General features: G+C 37.0%; 1 protein-coding gene across 1 annotated transcript; it reads left to right on the top strand.

The window, feature by feature from the left end:
• The first annotated feature begins 8,557 nt into the window (after nt 1-8,557).
• Nucleotides 8,558-13,717, top strand: LOC143864796 (protein NRT1/ PTR FAMILY 4.4-like). Its single transcript, XM_077375629.1, has 6 exons — nt 8,558-8,753; nt 9,250-9,467; nt 10,048-10,488; nt 11,603-11,718; nt 12,254-12,588; nt 13,069-13,717. The coding sequence occupies exons 1-6, from the start codon at nt 8,666-8,668 to the stop codon at nt 13,596-13,598; spliced, it is 1,728 nt and encodes a 575-aa protein (XP_077231744.1). The 5' UTR covers nt 8,558-8,665; the 3' UTR covers nt 13,599-13,717.
• The last annotated feature ends 1,052 nt before the right edge of the window (nt 13,718-14,769 follow it).

Below are 14,769 nucleotides of genomic sequence, written 5' to 3' on the forward strand. Positions count from 1 at the left end.
CAAAGCCCAATACTCTGAAGACCATGGGAGAATTAGATTTTCGCCCATTTGTTTGAAGGTTGGTAGAGTCGCTTTGGGCGATTCTGATTCTTCCGTTTCTGCTCTTTTTTTCCCTCTAGAATTAGAATAGATTATCAAGCTATTGACATTCATCCAAAAAAGTGTTTTACAGAATGAGAAACGCAATCATAAATGAAATATTGGAAAAAAAGATAAATTGAGGATAAAAAGATAAATTGAACCAACCATATTAATTTTTTATTTAGAGGGACCTTCAATTTATGATAATCATGGCATTTTTAAAACCCGGAATGGTGTGGCTCTTTGGCGTAAAGTCATGGGTTTGCTCCCCAGTGATGAGCGTTCGAATCCCCCTTGCTCACCCGATGCGCATGGTTTCCGGGTGATTGCGCGCATCCGTAGGGAAATAGTCTTACCCCCGAAGGGGGTGGGGACACCCTTTGTTACCCAAAAATAAATAAAAAATCATGGCATTTCCCTCTAAATTGTGGACAGAAAAAATTCTCTCAAGAAAAATTTTCAATCAAAAATATTTTTCTTGCAATCCAAACAAGGCCTTAAGAAATCTTATTTGCAAATAAGAACAAATTTTGGTGGTATCTAAGAGGCCCTTAGACTTTTTCTAACAATCATGGCCCTTAAAATGTGCAAGGTGAACTCGTGGGACAGTGACAGCTGTCAATCAGAGGTGATATGATCTGATGGGAAGTGATTTGGCTCAACCAAAACTTTGTCCATCCATGGAAGAAAAAGGAGGAAGAAATGGACGATGCTAAGAGAAAGATGAGCCCTTTTTGCCATGAGCAAACTCGCCATCATCAATATCTTTCTAACTCTTAGCGGCAATAATAGATGGCACAATCTACTATTCCTGTGTATAAAAATCAGTCCCAATAGGGATCTTCAAATAAAGCATCCAAGCAGAGATTACATAGAAATGATTCATTTTACTTGGGATCAGAGTGGAATGATCCGACCTTGCACTAAACATAATGTTAGCGAACCCCTCCACTACACTGGATAAAGTGAAGTCACTAGTGCTATGTTTGGATGCTGGTAGATGTTGGGGGGATTTAGAGAAGAAGTCAAAGGCAAATCAAAAGCAAATCAAAAGGAAATCAGTCAACGGGGAGATTGTGAGCAAATCTCCCCGGTGTTGTTTGGTTAGGGGTAAGAGATGTGCAGGAGTTTTTTTACCGTATTTATTAAGATTTTTTTGGAGAATGTTATCAGCACTACTGTTTTTTTATGAGGGCACTCCTCAGTTTATAAAAAGTACGGTATGGCCCGCACCATAGGATTATCCAAACCGTCCATTAGATGGGCCAAAGCCTAAATAGGTTATGCCCCAAAATTATTTCCATTGGTTGATTCTAACCCTCCGATCTATAGAGGGTTAGGATCAGCTCTCTAACATTCATATTGGAGGGTTAGGATCATCCTATGGAAATGATTTTTGGAGCATAACCTATTTAGGCTATGGCCCATCTAATGGACCTTTTGGATCATCATATGGTGTGGGCTATACCGTACTTTTAATAAAGTGAGAGTGCCCTCATAAGAAAACAGTAGTGTTGATAACATTTCCTTTTTTTTTATAGGAATTTGCTAGCAAACTTCTCCTATGCCACTTCTCGGCAACATGTGACCATCCTTGTGCAAAGATGCGCACATAGGCAAAGGTTGTTAGCAAAAGCAAAAATAAGCAAAAAAACGTAATCATTACAAAAAAAAAGAAGTAAAATAGCATAAGTTATAAAGTTTTAACTGAAAAATTACTTGCAAATGGTTATAAAGTTTGAAAATTACGAAAAAAATACCAACAAATGTAATAAGATATGACAATTACGGAAAAAGCTACAAGCAAAAGTAGAAAGTTATGACAATTACGGTGAAAAAGAATTTCCCTGAGAAATTCTTCCATTTTCCCTTCGATTTGGAGAAATTCGTCTGGCGAATTTTGAGGGTTCCACATCACCCGACAAGCGCCTGACATAACCGGCGGTCAAAATTCCAATTTATGCTAAATCCCTACCAAACACCCCTCGGGTAATTAGGAGAATTACATTCCTTGCTATTTTACTCAAAAAAACGTAACCAAACAGAGCATAGGTGAACTCTTGGGTATGCGACATCAGTACTACACTGGATAAAGTGACAAATGCCTATGTTGGAACTTATTATAATGTCCATATGTTTTTTTGTTAATAAATATGGGCAGACAAAAGTTACATGTAATCAAAGGTTTCAATGACAAAAAAATACACATTATTGGATATTGGCCTTGTTTGGATTGTTGGAATTTTCTGAAAATGTCCAGAAAGGAATTTTTTTTCTGAATTTCTTGTTTTTAATATTGTTTGATTCCGCATTAAAACAACTAATATGAATCAGTGCGGTTCAGGTTTTAATTAGAGGGATCTTTAATTTACGATGATATATACCACTTTAAATAAGTCATAATAAGCATATCATTTACCTCTAAATCGTGGAAAGGAAAATTTTCCTAGAAAAAACTTTTCCACCAGAACTATTTTTCTTGCAATCCAAACAGGGCCTTAGTATTGCACCATTTGTGAGATTTTTGGCTGGTAGGAGATCTCAAAGCAAGCCCTATCAAATGCAAGATTCCAATCAACCACAATTCTTCACGTATCCCCCAACTTGGGCAAAATAATTAGCTCTACTTACTGCAATTTTTAAGATGATTGAAGAAGATATTACTAGCCATTCTGCACTTTCTCTATTTGTCCTATTTGATTTACTTTTACTTATTTACATATAAGACAAACTAACACGGGCGCCGTACGAATTTCAAGGGTGTATAAATACCCCCCTTTGGATTTACATGATATTGCATCATATGACCTTTGATGTGAACTATATAGAATTTAATAGGTGCATTCTACCCCCACCCCATTTTCTGTTTAAGGCTAAGCCTTTTTTTTCCTTTCCCTTTGTTCTTTTTTCTTTCTCTCAAATGATGGTTAAAGATGGCACTAATAGAGAATTAAAAGACTTTATAAAGTACTTTTCTTGATCATACTAACATCTCTACATGCAAGATATTGCTTAATAAGGAAAAAGTCTATCCAAAAATTATCCTTGGATGAATTTGGTGTTGTGGGTCCAGCCCATGTGTAGGCCCCACACCCACTACAGTCAGGAGTCCTATTGATATAGGAAATAAGAACTTTTCTATGATGAAAAGGAAATAGGAAAAAGAGTGCCGTGAGTTGTTGTGTCAGTGTGTGACGGTGGGTGTGTGAAAAAAAAAACATTAAAAAAACACAAAAAAAGGAAAGGCATGCCGTGAGTGGGGTTGTTGCCGTTTTTTGAGTGAGGAGAGAATAGAAAGAAAAAGAAAAAAGAAAGAGAGAGAGAGAAGAAGAAGAAGAAGAAGAAGAAGAAGAAGAAGAGCAAGTGTTTTTTCTTAGTGGCTCTATTGAGGTTTTGTATGGGATCAAAACCAAGGTTTTGGAGCACTCTTCTTGGAGATTTTTCACCGTGCCGTTGGATCCTCTCGTTGCACGGAGACCTCGCGAGGATTTGGATTTCTTTGACTTGAAGATCAAAGTGGGTAATTTTCGGTGAGAAAGTGGATTTTGTTGTTCGTAACGAGGTAACCCTTTATCTCTCTTGTTTCTTGTATTGACTCAAGTTTCGGGTGAAAACTTGAGAGAAAGACGTTGTATTACTTATTTGATTAGTGGATATTTCATCGGTTTCGCCCCGTAATTTTCCCTCTTTGTTAGAGGGTTTTCCACGTAAATCTTTGTGTTCTTTTGTGTGATTGCTCTCTTGTTGATTTAGTTTCTTTAATCCACATATTTATTTGCTTCGTAATTAAAGTGGGTTTTCTTTGGCGAAAAACCCAACATTGGGAACGCTTCTTCCTACAGAGATTTCGTAATACAGTTGTTGAAGAAGAAGAAGAGGACGATCATTGAAAGATCACACATAGGAAAGGGAGGAAAAGTTACTGGGCTATATATGTGGATTCCCCCTCTCCCTATGTAGACATGTTTTCCGCGGGAAAAATAAAACCGGGGAGGGCTGCGGCCCAGAACAGGACAATATCTACACGGTATGGGGCCGGGGCGTGACATAATGGTATCAGAGCCGTACCTCTTCTAGTACGATGTGCCAGCGAGGACGCTGGGCCCTTTAAGGGGGGGGTGGATTGACAGATCCCACATCAGAAAGGGACGAAAAGTTACTGGGCTATATATGTGGATTCCCCCTCTCCCTATGTAGACCCGTTTTCCGCGGGAAAACCAGAACCGGGGAGGGTTGCGTCCTAGAACCGGACAATATCTATACGGTGTGGGGCTAGGGCGTGACAATCATGATAGTGAAATTTAATTGAAGCCTTTTGACAATGTGTGGTGAGATCTAGGCCTACTTGTATGTTTTTGATTGCGTGTCATGGTGCGACACACTAGCGTGTAGTGCAAACAATGAAGGCCATATGGCTAACTGCGCCTATGGAAGATACTTAACTGGGGTAAGCCGGAGAGAATGGTTACAATTTGTGAGTTTTGGGTTAATTTAAGATTTTATATGGTGTAAGCCGGTATATTAAAAAAGTATGGTACAGCCCTCACTATAGGATCATAAAACCCGTCCATTTGATGGGCCACAATGTAAATAGGTTGTGCCCAAAAAATCATTTCAATAAGATGATCCTAGCCCTCCAATCTATAGAGGGAATATGTATTATGGAAACCTCACTAGATTGAAGAGGGGGATCATCCTATGAAAATGATTTTTTGGGCACAACCTATTTATGGTGTAGCCCATCAAATGGACGGTTTGGATCATCCTATGGCGTGGGCCGTACAGTAGTCTTTGAAAAATACTAGACTAGAAGGGCTTACACCATATAAAATCTCAATCCATACATGGTTCTTTCCTTTCTAATTCATTTTTTTTCCGTGGAAAGTTTTTATTGAATTTTTTTTTTCAAAAAATAATTTTACTGAATTTTTTATGGTGATTTCTTTTACCATTCATGCATAGAAGGCAATATAAAAAGGGAAATGTTATCAGCACAACCATATTTTTCGGGTGATTTCTTGAATTCTTCAATCGGCTTGTGAGAGCTTTTTGGGAAATGTAAATATGTAATAACCTTTAGACGGCTCTTTAAAAACTAAAAGACAAAATAGGTTAGTGAAAATATCAAATATCAAAATATGGTTGTGCTGATATCGTTTCCCTATAATAAAAACTCCAAGTCTTATTAGAATGTTAAGATGTGACGGTTCTCTACGTCATCGTACTCTGATGCCTTATGTGGGCTTTCATGTCATGCCAACTAATTCATACTTTAGTTTTAATGGGTTTTACTTGTCAAATAGGCAGCCATTAAATGAGTCTGAGGTGACTTGATGAGTGAAGATACAGAAGGCTATGAGTTTGTTTTAGCAATGACATCAAATCACGGAGTAAGGCTATTGATTCCTTCCTTCCCCCTTATTCACGTAAGAACAAAGTGTTTTGTCAACCCCTGAAAAGCACTCTCCATCTACCAGTGAGTGGGAGATGGCTACTGCAACTGTGCTATACATAGCTCGCTGGCAAGACATTGCTACACCTCAGCTTGCTTACTAAGAAACGAATCTTTCTCGTTAACCGAAGCGTACGTTGAACTCGAACCGTTGATAAAACAATAATTTATAAAATCTAATAAAAATTTCATTCCCACAACAACAAATCAGAATGCCATCTCCTGAGGTCCGAAACAGATTCAAACATTTTCCCTCTTTGATTCTGCCCCGGTGTCATTACTCATTAGGCCCCCTAATTTTGTTCATTTTTTGAATCAGATACCATAATCGGCTGAAAATTGGAATCAGATGCCAACCCCAGTGCTGATTCCGGCAATTGGAACACACCCTTAATGTGATCCTGGATAATTGATCACAAGATCACATTAAGGTTAGTAATTCATCCAGAGATGATATTAGAACTTGGCGTCTGAGGTTTGAAGATAATGGCTCGAATCCAAATCATCTGAGACATCGGGGGGAGCCAATATTTTTAGATTTCTTTAACACATATTCCCAACTTTTAGTAGTAATCTGGACCACACAAGTGACTGAGAACTCATCCAATCTAATTCGATGTACAAACGCAGCTAATGAATTAGAAAGTGACATGTGGATTGCACTAATGACGTGACATTTGGACTTAGACATTGCACACGGGACCCACTTAGGCCTAGCCGCATTTCCTTTTTTGTTAGGGCATTATTTCCTTGTGAAAATAATACAGTAACCCAAAGTCAAAAGGACCCGGCCCTTTTTGTTGAACAACATAAAATGCATTTCTCTAGCATGGCGGGGAAAATAAGTGATTTGCTAGGCAATTTCTCTAGCATAGCATTAACATAAGTGATTTGCTAGGCAATTTCGCAGAAAGCCATTTAGCGGCTCACTTTTGCAGGAGAGACGGGCCAACTTTTTAGTAAATTTTGTCTTATTCATTTAATTCATATGAGGTGGTTGTTCTCTCCTGCAAAAGTGAGACACGGAATGATTTTCCGTGAAATTGCCAAACAAATCCCTTCAAATAATGTAAAGAAGTGGCACACTTTTGTGTGTGCAACAACCCACTAATCTTAGTCTTGGCCTATTTTTTGACAAGAAAGGGTGTTAAAAAGCGCGCATTTGGTCGGCTGTATGATGGAGGCAGTAGGGGAAGCTAATCCCACGTACTCTAATTTTTCCAAGCTTTGCTTTTCAATGTGGAAGGTGATGATTGCACTTGGTGGACTTTCAAACCCTAATTTTGTCACCAAAATTCCGATGCAGCGGAAATGTTTTCATTTATAAGAAAAAGTTTCAGTTTCCATCTTGTTATCTGTTTCGATAGTGACAGAAATAGAAATATGTTAATTTTGGATAAGTATCTCAATAGAAATCCTATAAAATCATAAAACCTAAAATTATATGCAAATAATTAATATTTAAGATGAAACTTCAAGAAGTCCTAAACTATATGTACAAATACAAACTAAGGGCACGTTTGGCTACCATGATTTTTTTCCAGATAAATCGGTGTCTCCAAGTGGAGATGAGGGTAAAGTGGCTAAACAACAGGATATAAAAAATAGGAAACAAGTGTCTCTGGCGATGAGAAGTGGTAAAAAGTCAGGAAACAAAAAACTCTACTCAAAATTGAATTGACATTTTCTTGATTTTTAGCGACTTCTCATTCCCTGAGACGCTAGTTTCCTATTTTTTGTTTTCTGATTTTTAGCAACTTCACCCTCATCTCCACTTGGACACACCGATTAATCATGAAAAAAAAAATTATGGTAGCCAAACGTGCCCTAAAAATCATCAAATAAGTAAAAAATCTACCCAGTGATGTGGTGTCACGTATGTCTGATAATTTAGTACATATCATATTTCATCTGTATAGGTTCGACTTGTGTTTAGTTGGACCGAGCCTCTGTTGAAAAATGAATAGGAATCAACCCGAACCCAATGGGATTTTAACATATAACCTTAATCCAATTTTCCAAAAAATTGACCCCTCTTGCACTCCTATTCGTTTATAATTCATATAAATATTTATAAATAAAACATACAACATATAGGCTATTGATATTGGAACTACTATGCTTTGATAATTGCATAAACTCATCTTGTCCTACATTATTTAAACAATTGTTAAAAGGTATTGCATTACTGAAACAGCTCTCGGACTCCAATTAAAAAATTAAGAAGAGTTGAGTTTGTGCAATTAGTAAAATGTGGTAGCACCAATATCATATATATAACACACCGGTATATATAGTACATTACTAATATAGTTAATATATTTATGATGGTTACATACAGTATATAGCACATTACAAATATAGTTACGGTTTTGATTTCAACATACATTTGCATTCTGGTAGGCATTTCAGTGTGGCTGGAAATTAACAAAAATATTTGGATTGTGTTTCCTGTCAATTTTCGATAAAAATTTTAAACCATGTATATAAAATGTATATAAAGTAAATGCGCCCCCCCGGGGGGGCATCTTTTGTGATTTACGCAAGTAATTCAATCAATGGAAAGCTATGAACCTAGCTACCAAAAATTTTAAAGGCATATATTCATGTCTATCCGTACTTAGGGTATTTATATCCTTTGGAATTGCTAGCGTCCATCGCAAAAGGCATTTCAGGCTGGTCTGTCACATGTCAATGTCAGACTAGCCACCTCATGAATGAAGATAGATTGTCTTCATTCACGCGAGGTGGCTGGTCTCACATGCGAGAGACCCAACGCGAAATGCCTTTTGGACCTAGCAAACCCCCTTTCAAAATATGTACGCTATTTTTGGTCTTTATATACATGTATGTATGCATGCATTGGTGGACCGGCTTTTCTGCTTCCCACACCTCCTAAAAATAGAAACTTGTGATGGATTTTCGCAGAACAGCCACACACTCACTCACTCTCTCTCTCTCTCTCGGGAGAGTATTATAAATAAGACCATCAACTTGCATGAAATTCATCAAAGGATTCTAGGGAGGAGAGCTTAGTTCTCTAGTTTGTTTTGTGTGAGTATTTCTAAAGAGATACTTTCTCTAGGGAAGGGAGAGAAGAGGGGGGGAAAACAGAATTTGAAAGAAGAATCCATGTCTAATGAGGTGTCAGTTGATTGGCGTGGCAGACCTTGCAAGCACAACAAGCATGGAGGGATGAAGGCTGCAACCTTTGTATTGGGTCTCTCTCTCTCTCTCTCTCTCTCTCTCTCTCTCTCTCTCTCTGTGTTATGTTGGATGCTCTGTTTTTGAACTTCTGTTTGAAGTGCTATACTGATTTGAATAATTTCTAGAAAACTTATTCGTAGTAAATTACTGTAATTTGTGGCTTTCTTGGTGTTAATTGATGTTCCATGGATAACATTCTGGCTACTATGAATGTCTTTGGCATGCCAAAATGCATATTTTCAGAGTAATTTTCTTGTTGTTCAATTGTTTTGGCTATCATATACTTTTAGTTGCTCTTTTGTTGGCCTTCTTTTCTGGTGGTTTGAGAGGGAGAATTTCTTTAACCCTTTTAATTTGTAAATTCATTTCTACAAGGACCCAATTAAATTTTATACTGATTTTTCATCTTTCTTGGAAAGAGTAATACATTGAAATTTGGATTTTGTTTTCAGTTTGAGTGAGGATGTGATATGGGTTTTGATTATTTCTCCTTTGTATGTGTGTTTCAGGCATCCAAGCATTTGAAATCATGTCAATTGGGGCAGTTGGGAATAACCTCATAACATATGTATTCAATGAGATGCACTTTTCTCTGTCAAAATCTGCAAACATAGTGACCAACTTTATAGGGACTATCTTCCTCTTGTCTCTGTTTGGTGGGTTCCTCTCAGATTCTTATCTTGGGAGCTTTTGGACTATGTTAATATTTGGGTTTGTTGAGCTCTCAGTAAGTCTCTGATTCTGTTTTCTCTATACTACTTGTCATCACATTCCAATTAGTATAGATTATTTGAATTCTGAGGTCTAGATTGATGTCATTCTTAAAATCTTTAGAAAATCATAGAAAGAAATATAAACATAAGAGATTACCCAACAAGTTGACAGATTTTCTTCTTGAGAGAGAGAGAGAGAGAGAGAGAGAGAGAGAGAGAGAGAGAGAGAGAGAGAGAGAGAGAGAGAGAACAAATTAAAAAGACCATGTAAAGGTTTTGTGGCTTTTTTCAATTCATAAAATGAGGGTATCAGAATTTCAATCAAAACAAAACAATGGAAAAGGTTTGAAATTAACAAAGTGTATCTCTATCTAATACTTTTGTCAATTCCTAAAATGAGTGTATCAGAACTCCAACCCAAACAAAACAATGAAAAAAGTTTGAAATTAACAGTGTATCCCACATGATGCTCTATCTGATGCTTTGGTCAATTCATAAAATGAGGTATCAGGATTCCAACCCAAACAAAACAACGAAAAAAGTATGAAATTAACAAAGATTATCTCTCACATGGTGCTCAATCTTATTGTTCAGGGCTTCATACTACTCTCAGTTCAAGCCCATCTCCATCAACTAAGGCCACCAAAGTGCAACATGGCAAATGAAGGGTGGAAATGTATAGAGGCCAAGGGCTTCAAGGCCTCAATATTCTTCATAGCTCTCTACTTGGTGGCTTTGGGGAGTGGTTGTCTAAAGCCAAACATGATCTCTCATGGAGGTGACCAATTCCAAAAGGATGACCCCAAACAATCAAAGAAGCTCTCCACCTACTTCAACACTGCATACTTAAGCTTTTGCATTGGACAGCTCTTTGCCGTCACTGTTATCATTTGGGTCCAGACCAGAGTGGGAATGGATGTTGGGTTCGGACTCTCTGCAGCAACCATGGCAATGGGATTAATAAGCTTAATTTCTGGCACACTTTTATACAGGAATAAGCCTCCCCAGGGCAGCATCTTCACCCCAATTGTACAAGTAAGAGAGGCACTTCTCTTTCTCCTTACAAGTTTGATTACTTTCTTTCATTTATTTGTATGACAGAGTAGTCTTTTGGAACATTTTAAATGATGATTAAGAGTAGCTTTTGGGAACTGTTACGGACTTATTTTATTCTGATTAGAAATAGTTGTTTGGTTACTTGTATGAAAGTTATGAGAATTGTCCTTTTATATTTTATTTTATTTTAGTTTAATTTTGAAAAGTAAAATCTCAAATATTTCAATTTCTTATGTACTGTAATCATTTTCTGGGTTATAGTTATGTTGATTAGTAGTTTTGATTGGGTGTGTAAAGTGCTGATTAAGGTCAGCTTTTGTGTTTCTTGTTTGCTGATTAAAATTATATTTTTGGCAATTTTATGAAGATTGAAAAGTTCTTTTTGGCTATATTTACGCTGGTGGGCATGGTTCTTTTATCATTCTTATGAAATTAGAAAAAAGAAAAAGTGCTGATGAAGAGTAGTCCTTTCTTTGGTCAGTTGTTATGTTAATTGAGAAAGGATTATTCTATGCTGATTAGAAACAGTTTTTTGGTCTTTTTTTATAGAAATTAGGAATAATTTTCAATTATTCTGTGCTTACTTTCTCTAAGGCTCTGTTTCTTTCGACGTAAAATGGGAGTAAAATAAATTTTATGCCCATTTTTCCACATTAATATGGGCGTAAAATTTGGTTTACGACCATGTTACATTAAAAGAAGCAGAGCCTAAGCTTTTTTCCTAAATTAATTTTTATCTTGTGGTGGTTGGTGCTTTTCTGTTTTGGATATGTTTATGTTGATTTATATGCATGCATGCATACATACATACATACATACATGTATGTATTCTTTATATATATATGTATGTATTCTTTAATTATATGAGGTCTTCAGTGGCTACTGATTCATGGGCTTACAAAATGTTGATTTCTGATATATCATTGCCTTTCTTGCCCCCTTTATCTCTCCTAAAGTATAAAAGCTTTCAAATGTTTACATCACTCTTAAATTAAGCTAATGTAATGTCTAATTGGATTCAAATGTTTGCATCACTCTTAAATTCAGCTAATGTAATGTCTAACTGGATTGGATCTTTCTTTTCCTTTGGAAGGTTTTTGTAGCTGCCATTGCAAAGAGAAAGCAAGTTTGTGCATCTAATTCAGAGATGCTCCATGGAAGCCAAAACGATGTATCCAGCCACATTGTGTATCATACCGAAAAGTTTAGGTGAGTGTGCATTCCCCATGGAGAGATCATGAACACGATTTACAATTGAAAGACTGGTGGTTCTTCTCGAATTTCTCATATTTTTTTTTATGATTTCACAAACTAATTAGCCAAGGAAAATTGTGTGTACTTACCCAAGTTCTGTAAATTCGTAACCTTAACAAAATTCCAATGATTTTTGAAGATATATCAACAAAGGAAACCATGGCTTCCAAGTAAAAGTTCACTTCAAATCCAACTTATAAATGCTTTATGCACAGACCCCACACTAAAACAGATTGTGGGTTCTAATTAAAATCATTAAAACTGCCAACTAGAAAATTTAATGGATTTGGAGCTGTGTGGCCCATGTCAGAAAGGATCTTTTAAGTACCTTTTGCACATACATTTATATTAAATTTGTTATTATATCTACAGAATTTTTTTCAATATGGGTGTTTTGACATTGCCAAATCTGACTACGAAGATGTTAGTTCTTTCTACCACTTAACCTCTCTATATAATTAAATTTTAATGATATTGAGAAAATTTTCAGATTCTTGGACAAGGCCTGCATAAAAATTCAAGACGGAGGTAACATGAAGGAGTGCCCATGGAGACTATGCACTGTGGCCCAAGTTGAACAAGTGAAGATAATAATCTCTGTCATTCCGATATTCGCTTGTACCATAATCTTCAACACCATCCTAGCTCAGCTCCAAACATTCTCAGTTCAACAAGGAGATGTCATGAACAACCAACTAACTAAAAGCTTCCAAATCCCACCAGCCTCACTTCAGTCCATACCTTACTTTCTCCTCGTCTTCCTGGTCCCCCTCTACGAGGCTGTCTTCGTCCCACTCGCACGGAAGTTCACTGGAAATGAGTCAGGTAAGGGAGCTTGGGAGATACACGGCACATTTATGTTTTGGTGGAGCTCTACAAGGCCAAAGGGTTCGTGTGAGCTCCATCAAAACATAAATGTAAAGCCAAAATAAAAAGAACTTTATATATCAAAACACACAAGAAATCTCTACATTTGTTCTCCCTTGAAGCTTCTCTCTAAGCTTTCCCTTTAAGTTCTTTAAGCTTACAGTTTCTACAGCAATGACTCCATACTTATAGACTCAAGACATACCTAAATTAGCAAATACATTCAACAGATAGTTGTAGTTTCTATGAGTCCTCTAGGTATCCTAAGCAACAACGTAGGATCTCGCCATTTGACTCTTTGATAAGCTAGCTAGACATTAAGAACTCTAGAAAACACAAAAGACTCTTTACATTTTCCACACACAATAACTACCTAGAAGACCAAAATGACTTTTCAGGAAACCATACACATTAATTTTGATTTACAATTTCCAACAGGTATTTCTCCCCTCCAACGCATTGGTGTCGGCCTCTTCTTCGCGACCTTCTCAATGGTCTCAGCAGCACTAGTAGAGAACAAGAGAAGGAATTTATCCATAGACTTAAAAGAAAAAATATCGATTTTTTGGATTGCACCACAATTTCTCATATTTGGGCTCTCAGAGATGTTCACAGCTGTTGGTCTCATTGAGTTCTTCTACAAACAGTCATTAGCAGGGATGCAATCCTTCCTAACAGCCATGACGTATTGCTCATACTCATTTGGGTTTTTCTTGAGCTCTCTCCTTGTATCTCTAGTCAACAAAATCACCTCAAATTCATCCATTGGTGGGTGGCTCAGTGACAATGACCTCAACAAAGATAGACTAGACCTTTTCTATTGGATGCTTGCTGCCCTTAGCCTGGTCAATTTTTTCAACTATCTCTTTTGGTCTAAATGGTATTCTTACAAACCATCAATTTCTTATGGGGAAGACAACTCCAACTTCAGCTCTTCAAAACATATTGGAGCTGACAATATACCTTAAGAAAGATTATGTATTTAATGATGTTTCACCTTTATCTTGACTTGCATATGAATAACAAAAATAGAATGAAAATGCCCTGTCGGTGGACCCACTTTGGTGCAATGCTAAGTTGATAACCTTTATATCCTCCTTTTCTATCTGCCCCTTTCTTTAATAATTGACTGTCACAGAAGAGAGGAATTTAAGGGCCTCAAACTCTTTGATTTGATTCCTAGGACCTTACTTTATATTTTAAAAAGTCTGAAAGAATGTTAGGTCTAATCCCATCTACAATGATTCAATGCATTTGGCTAGGGTCTTGTTCTTTATAGTTTATACATTTTTTCCATGCCATGCCACTCTGTTATGTGTGAGGGTCTCATCAAACGACATTTAATGAGAGAACGGTGGATGTGGTGCATGGGTTGATAAACCTTCCATAGTTACTTAAAAGAGAAGCCTCTAAAAGCAAATCCATGTATAGTGTGATACTGTGATGTGATATATGGGAGAGATGAATTGAATGAGCCCATTTCTGAAAATTAAGAAAATAAATGGGTCCTGGTTTCCAGGCCTTCTAGGGTATATATTCCACTGTTTTCTTTCCTTTCCTCATTTCTCTTTTGGAAAAGAAAACCTTCATCATACATGTTTCATGTTGAAACTAGGCCCTCCCTTGCAAGATCCCTCACCACTGTTATCTCCCTAACACCTCTTCACTGGCAGTGTGTTTGCCATTATGAAGAAAAATGGACCCATGAGCAATATGCTTGTATGTGACATGGTGGAGTCATCTGTACTTAGACAGTTTAGTGCAGTGTTTAAAAAGTAGGGATCGGGCAAGAACCCAGACAAGGTAAAAAGGAATCCACTCAGGCAAGTCAGTGATTAATCGGGGTCAATTTTCCATTATCTCAGGCGAGTCAAAGGAGTTTTTTATTTACTTGATAGGACAAAACTCAGGCTCAGACAATAAGTCAGACTCGGACGAGAACTCGGCCAAGAGAAAACAGAATTGGTGAGAGGGAGTAATTGACCTGGAGAGTCTTAAATAGTAGTTGAGCTGAATGGTACTCAATTTTGCAACATTTGTGGTCAATGGTTTGAACCCAATTCAACTTTTTGACAAAAGTAAAAAATAAAAAAGGTTCAAACTGTTTTCTAATGCTTTTGTGGGTCTACCTTTCGTCCA

Source organism: Tasmannia lanceolata, unplaced genomic scaffold, assembly GCF_043159265.1.
Source record: "Tasmannia lanceolata isolate RefF3 unplaced genomic scaffold, GAP_Taslan_0.1 ptg000054l, whole genome shotgun sequence".
Classification (NCBI taxonomy): domain Eukaryota; kingdom Viridiplantae; phylum Streptophyta; class Magnoliopsida; order Canellales; family Winteraceae; genus Tasmannia; species Tasmannia lanceolata.

Bases quoted from the DNA above. Each gene is read 5' to 3' on its own strand.
- LOC143864796 (XM_077375629.1), top strand. From the start codon at position 8,666: ATGTCTAATGAGGTGTCAGTTGATTGGCGTGGCAGACCTTGCAAGCAC. The intron at 8,754-9,249 runs GTCTCTCTCTCT...TGTGTGTTTCAG, and splicing joins GGCTGCAACCTTTGTATTGG to GCATCCAAGCATTTGAAATC. The intron at 9,468-10,047 runs GTAAGTCTCTGA...CTTATTGTTCAG, and splicing joins TTGGGTTTGTTGAGCTCTCA to GGCTTCATACTACTCTCAGT.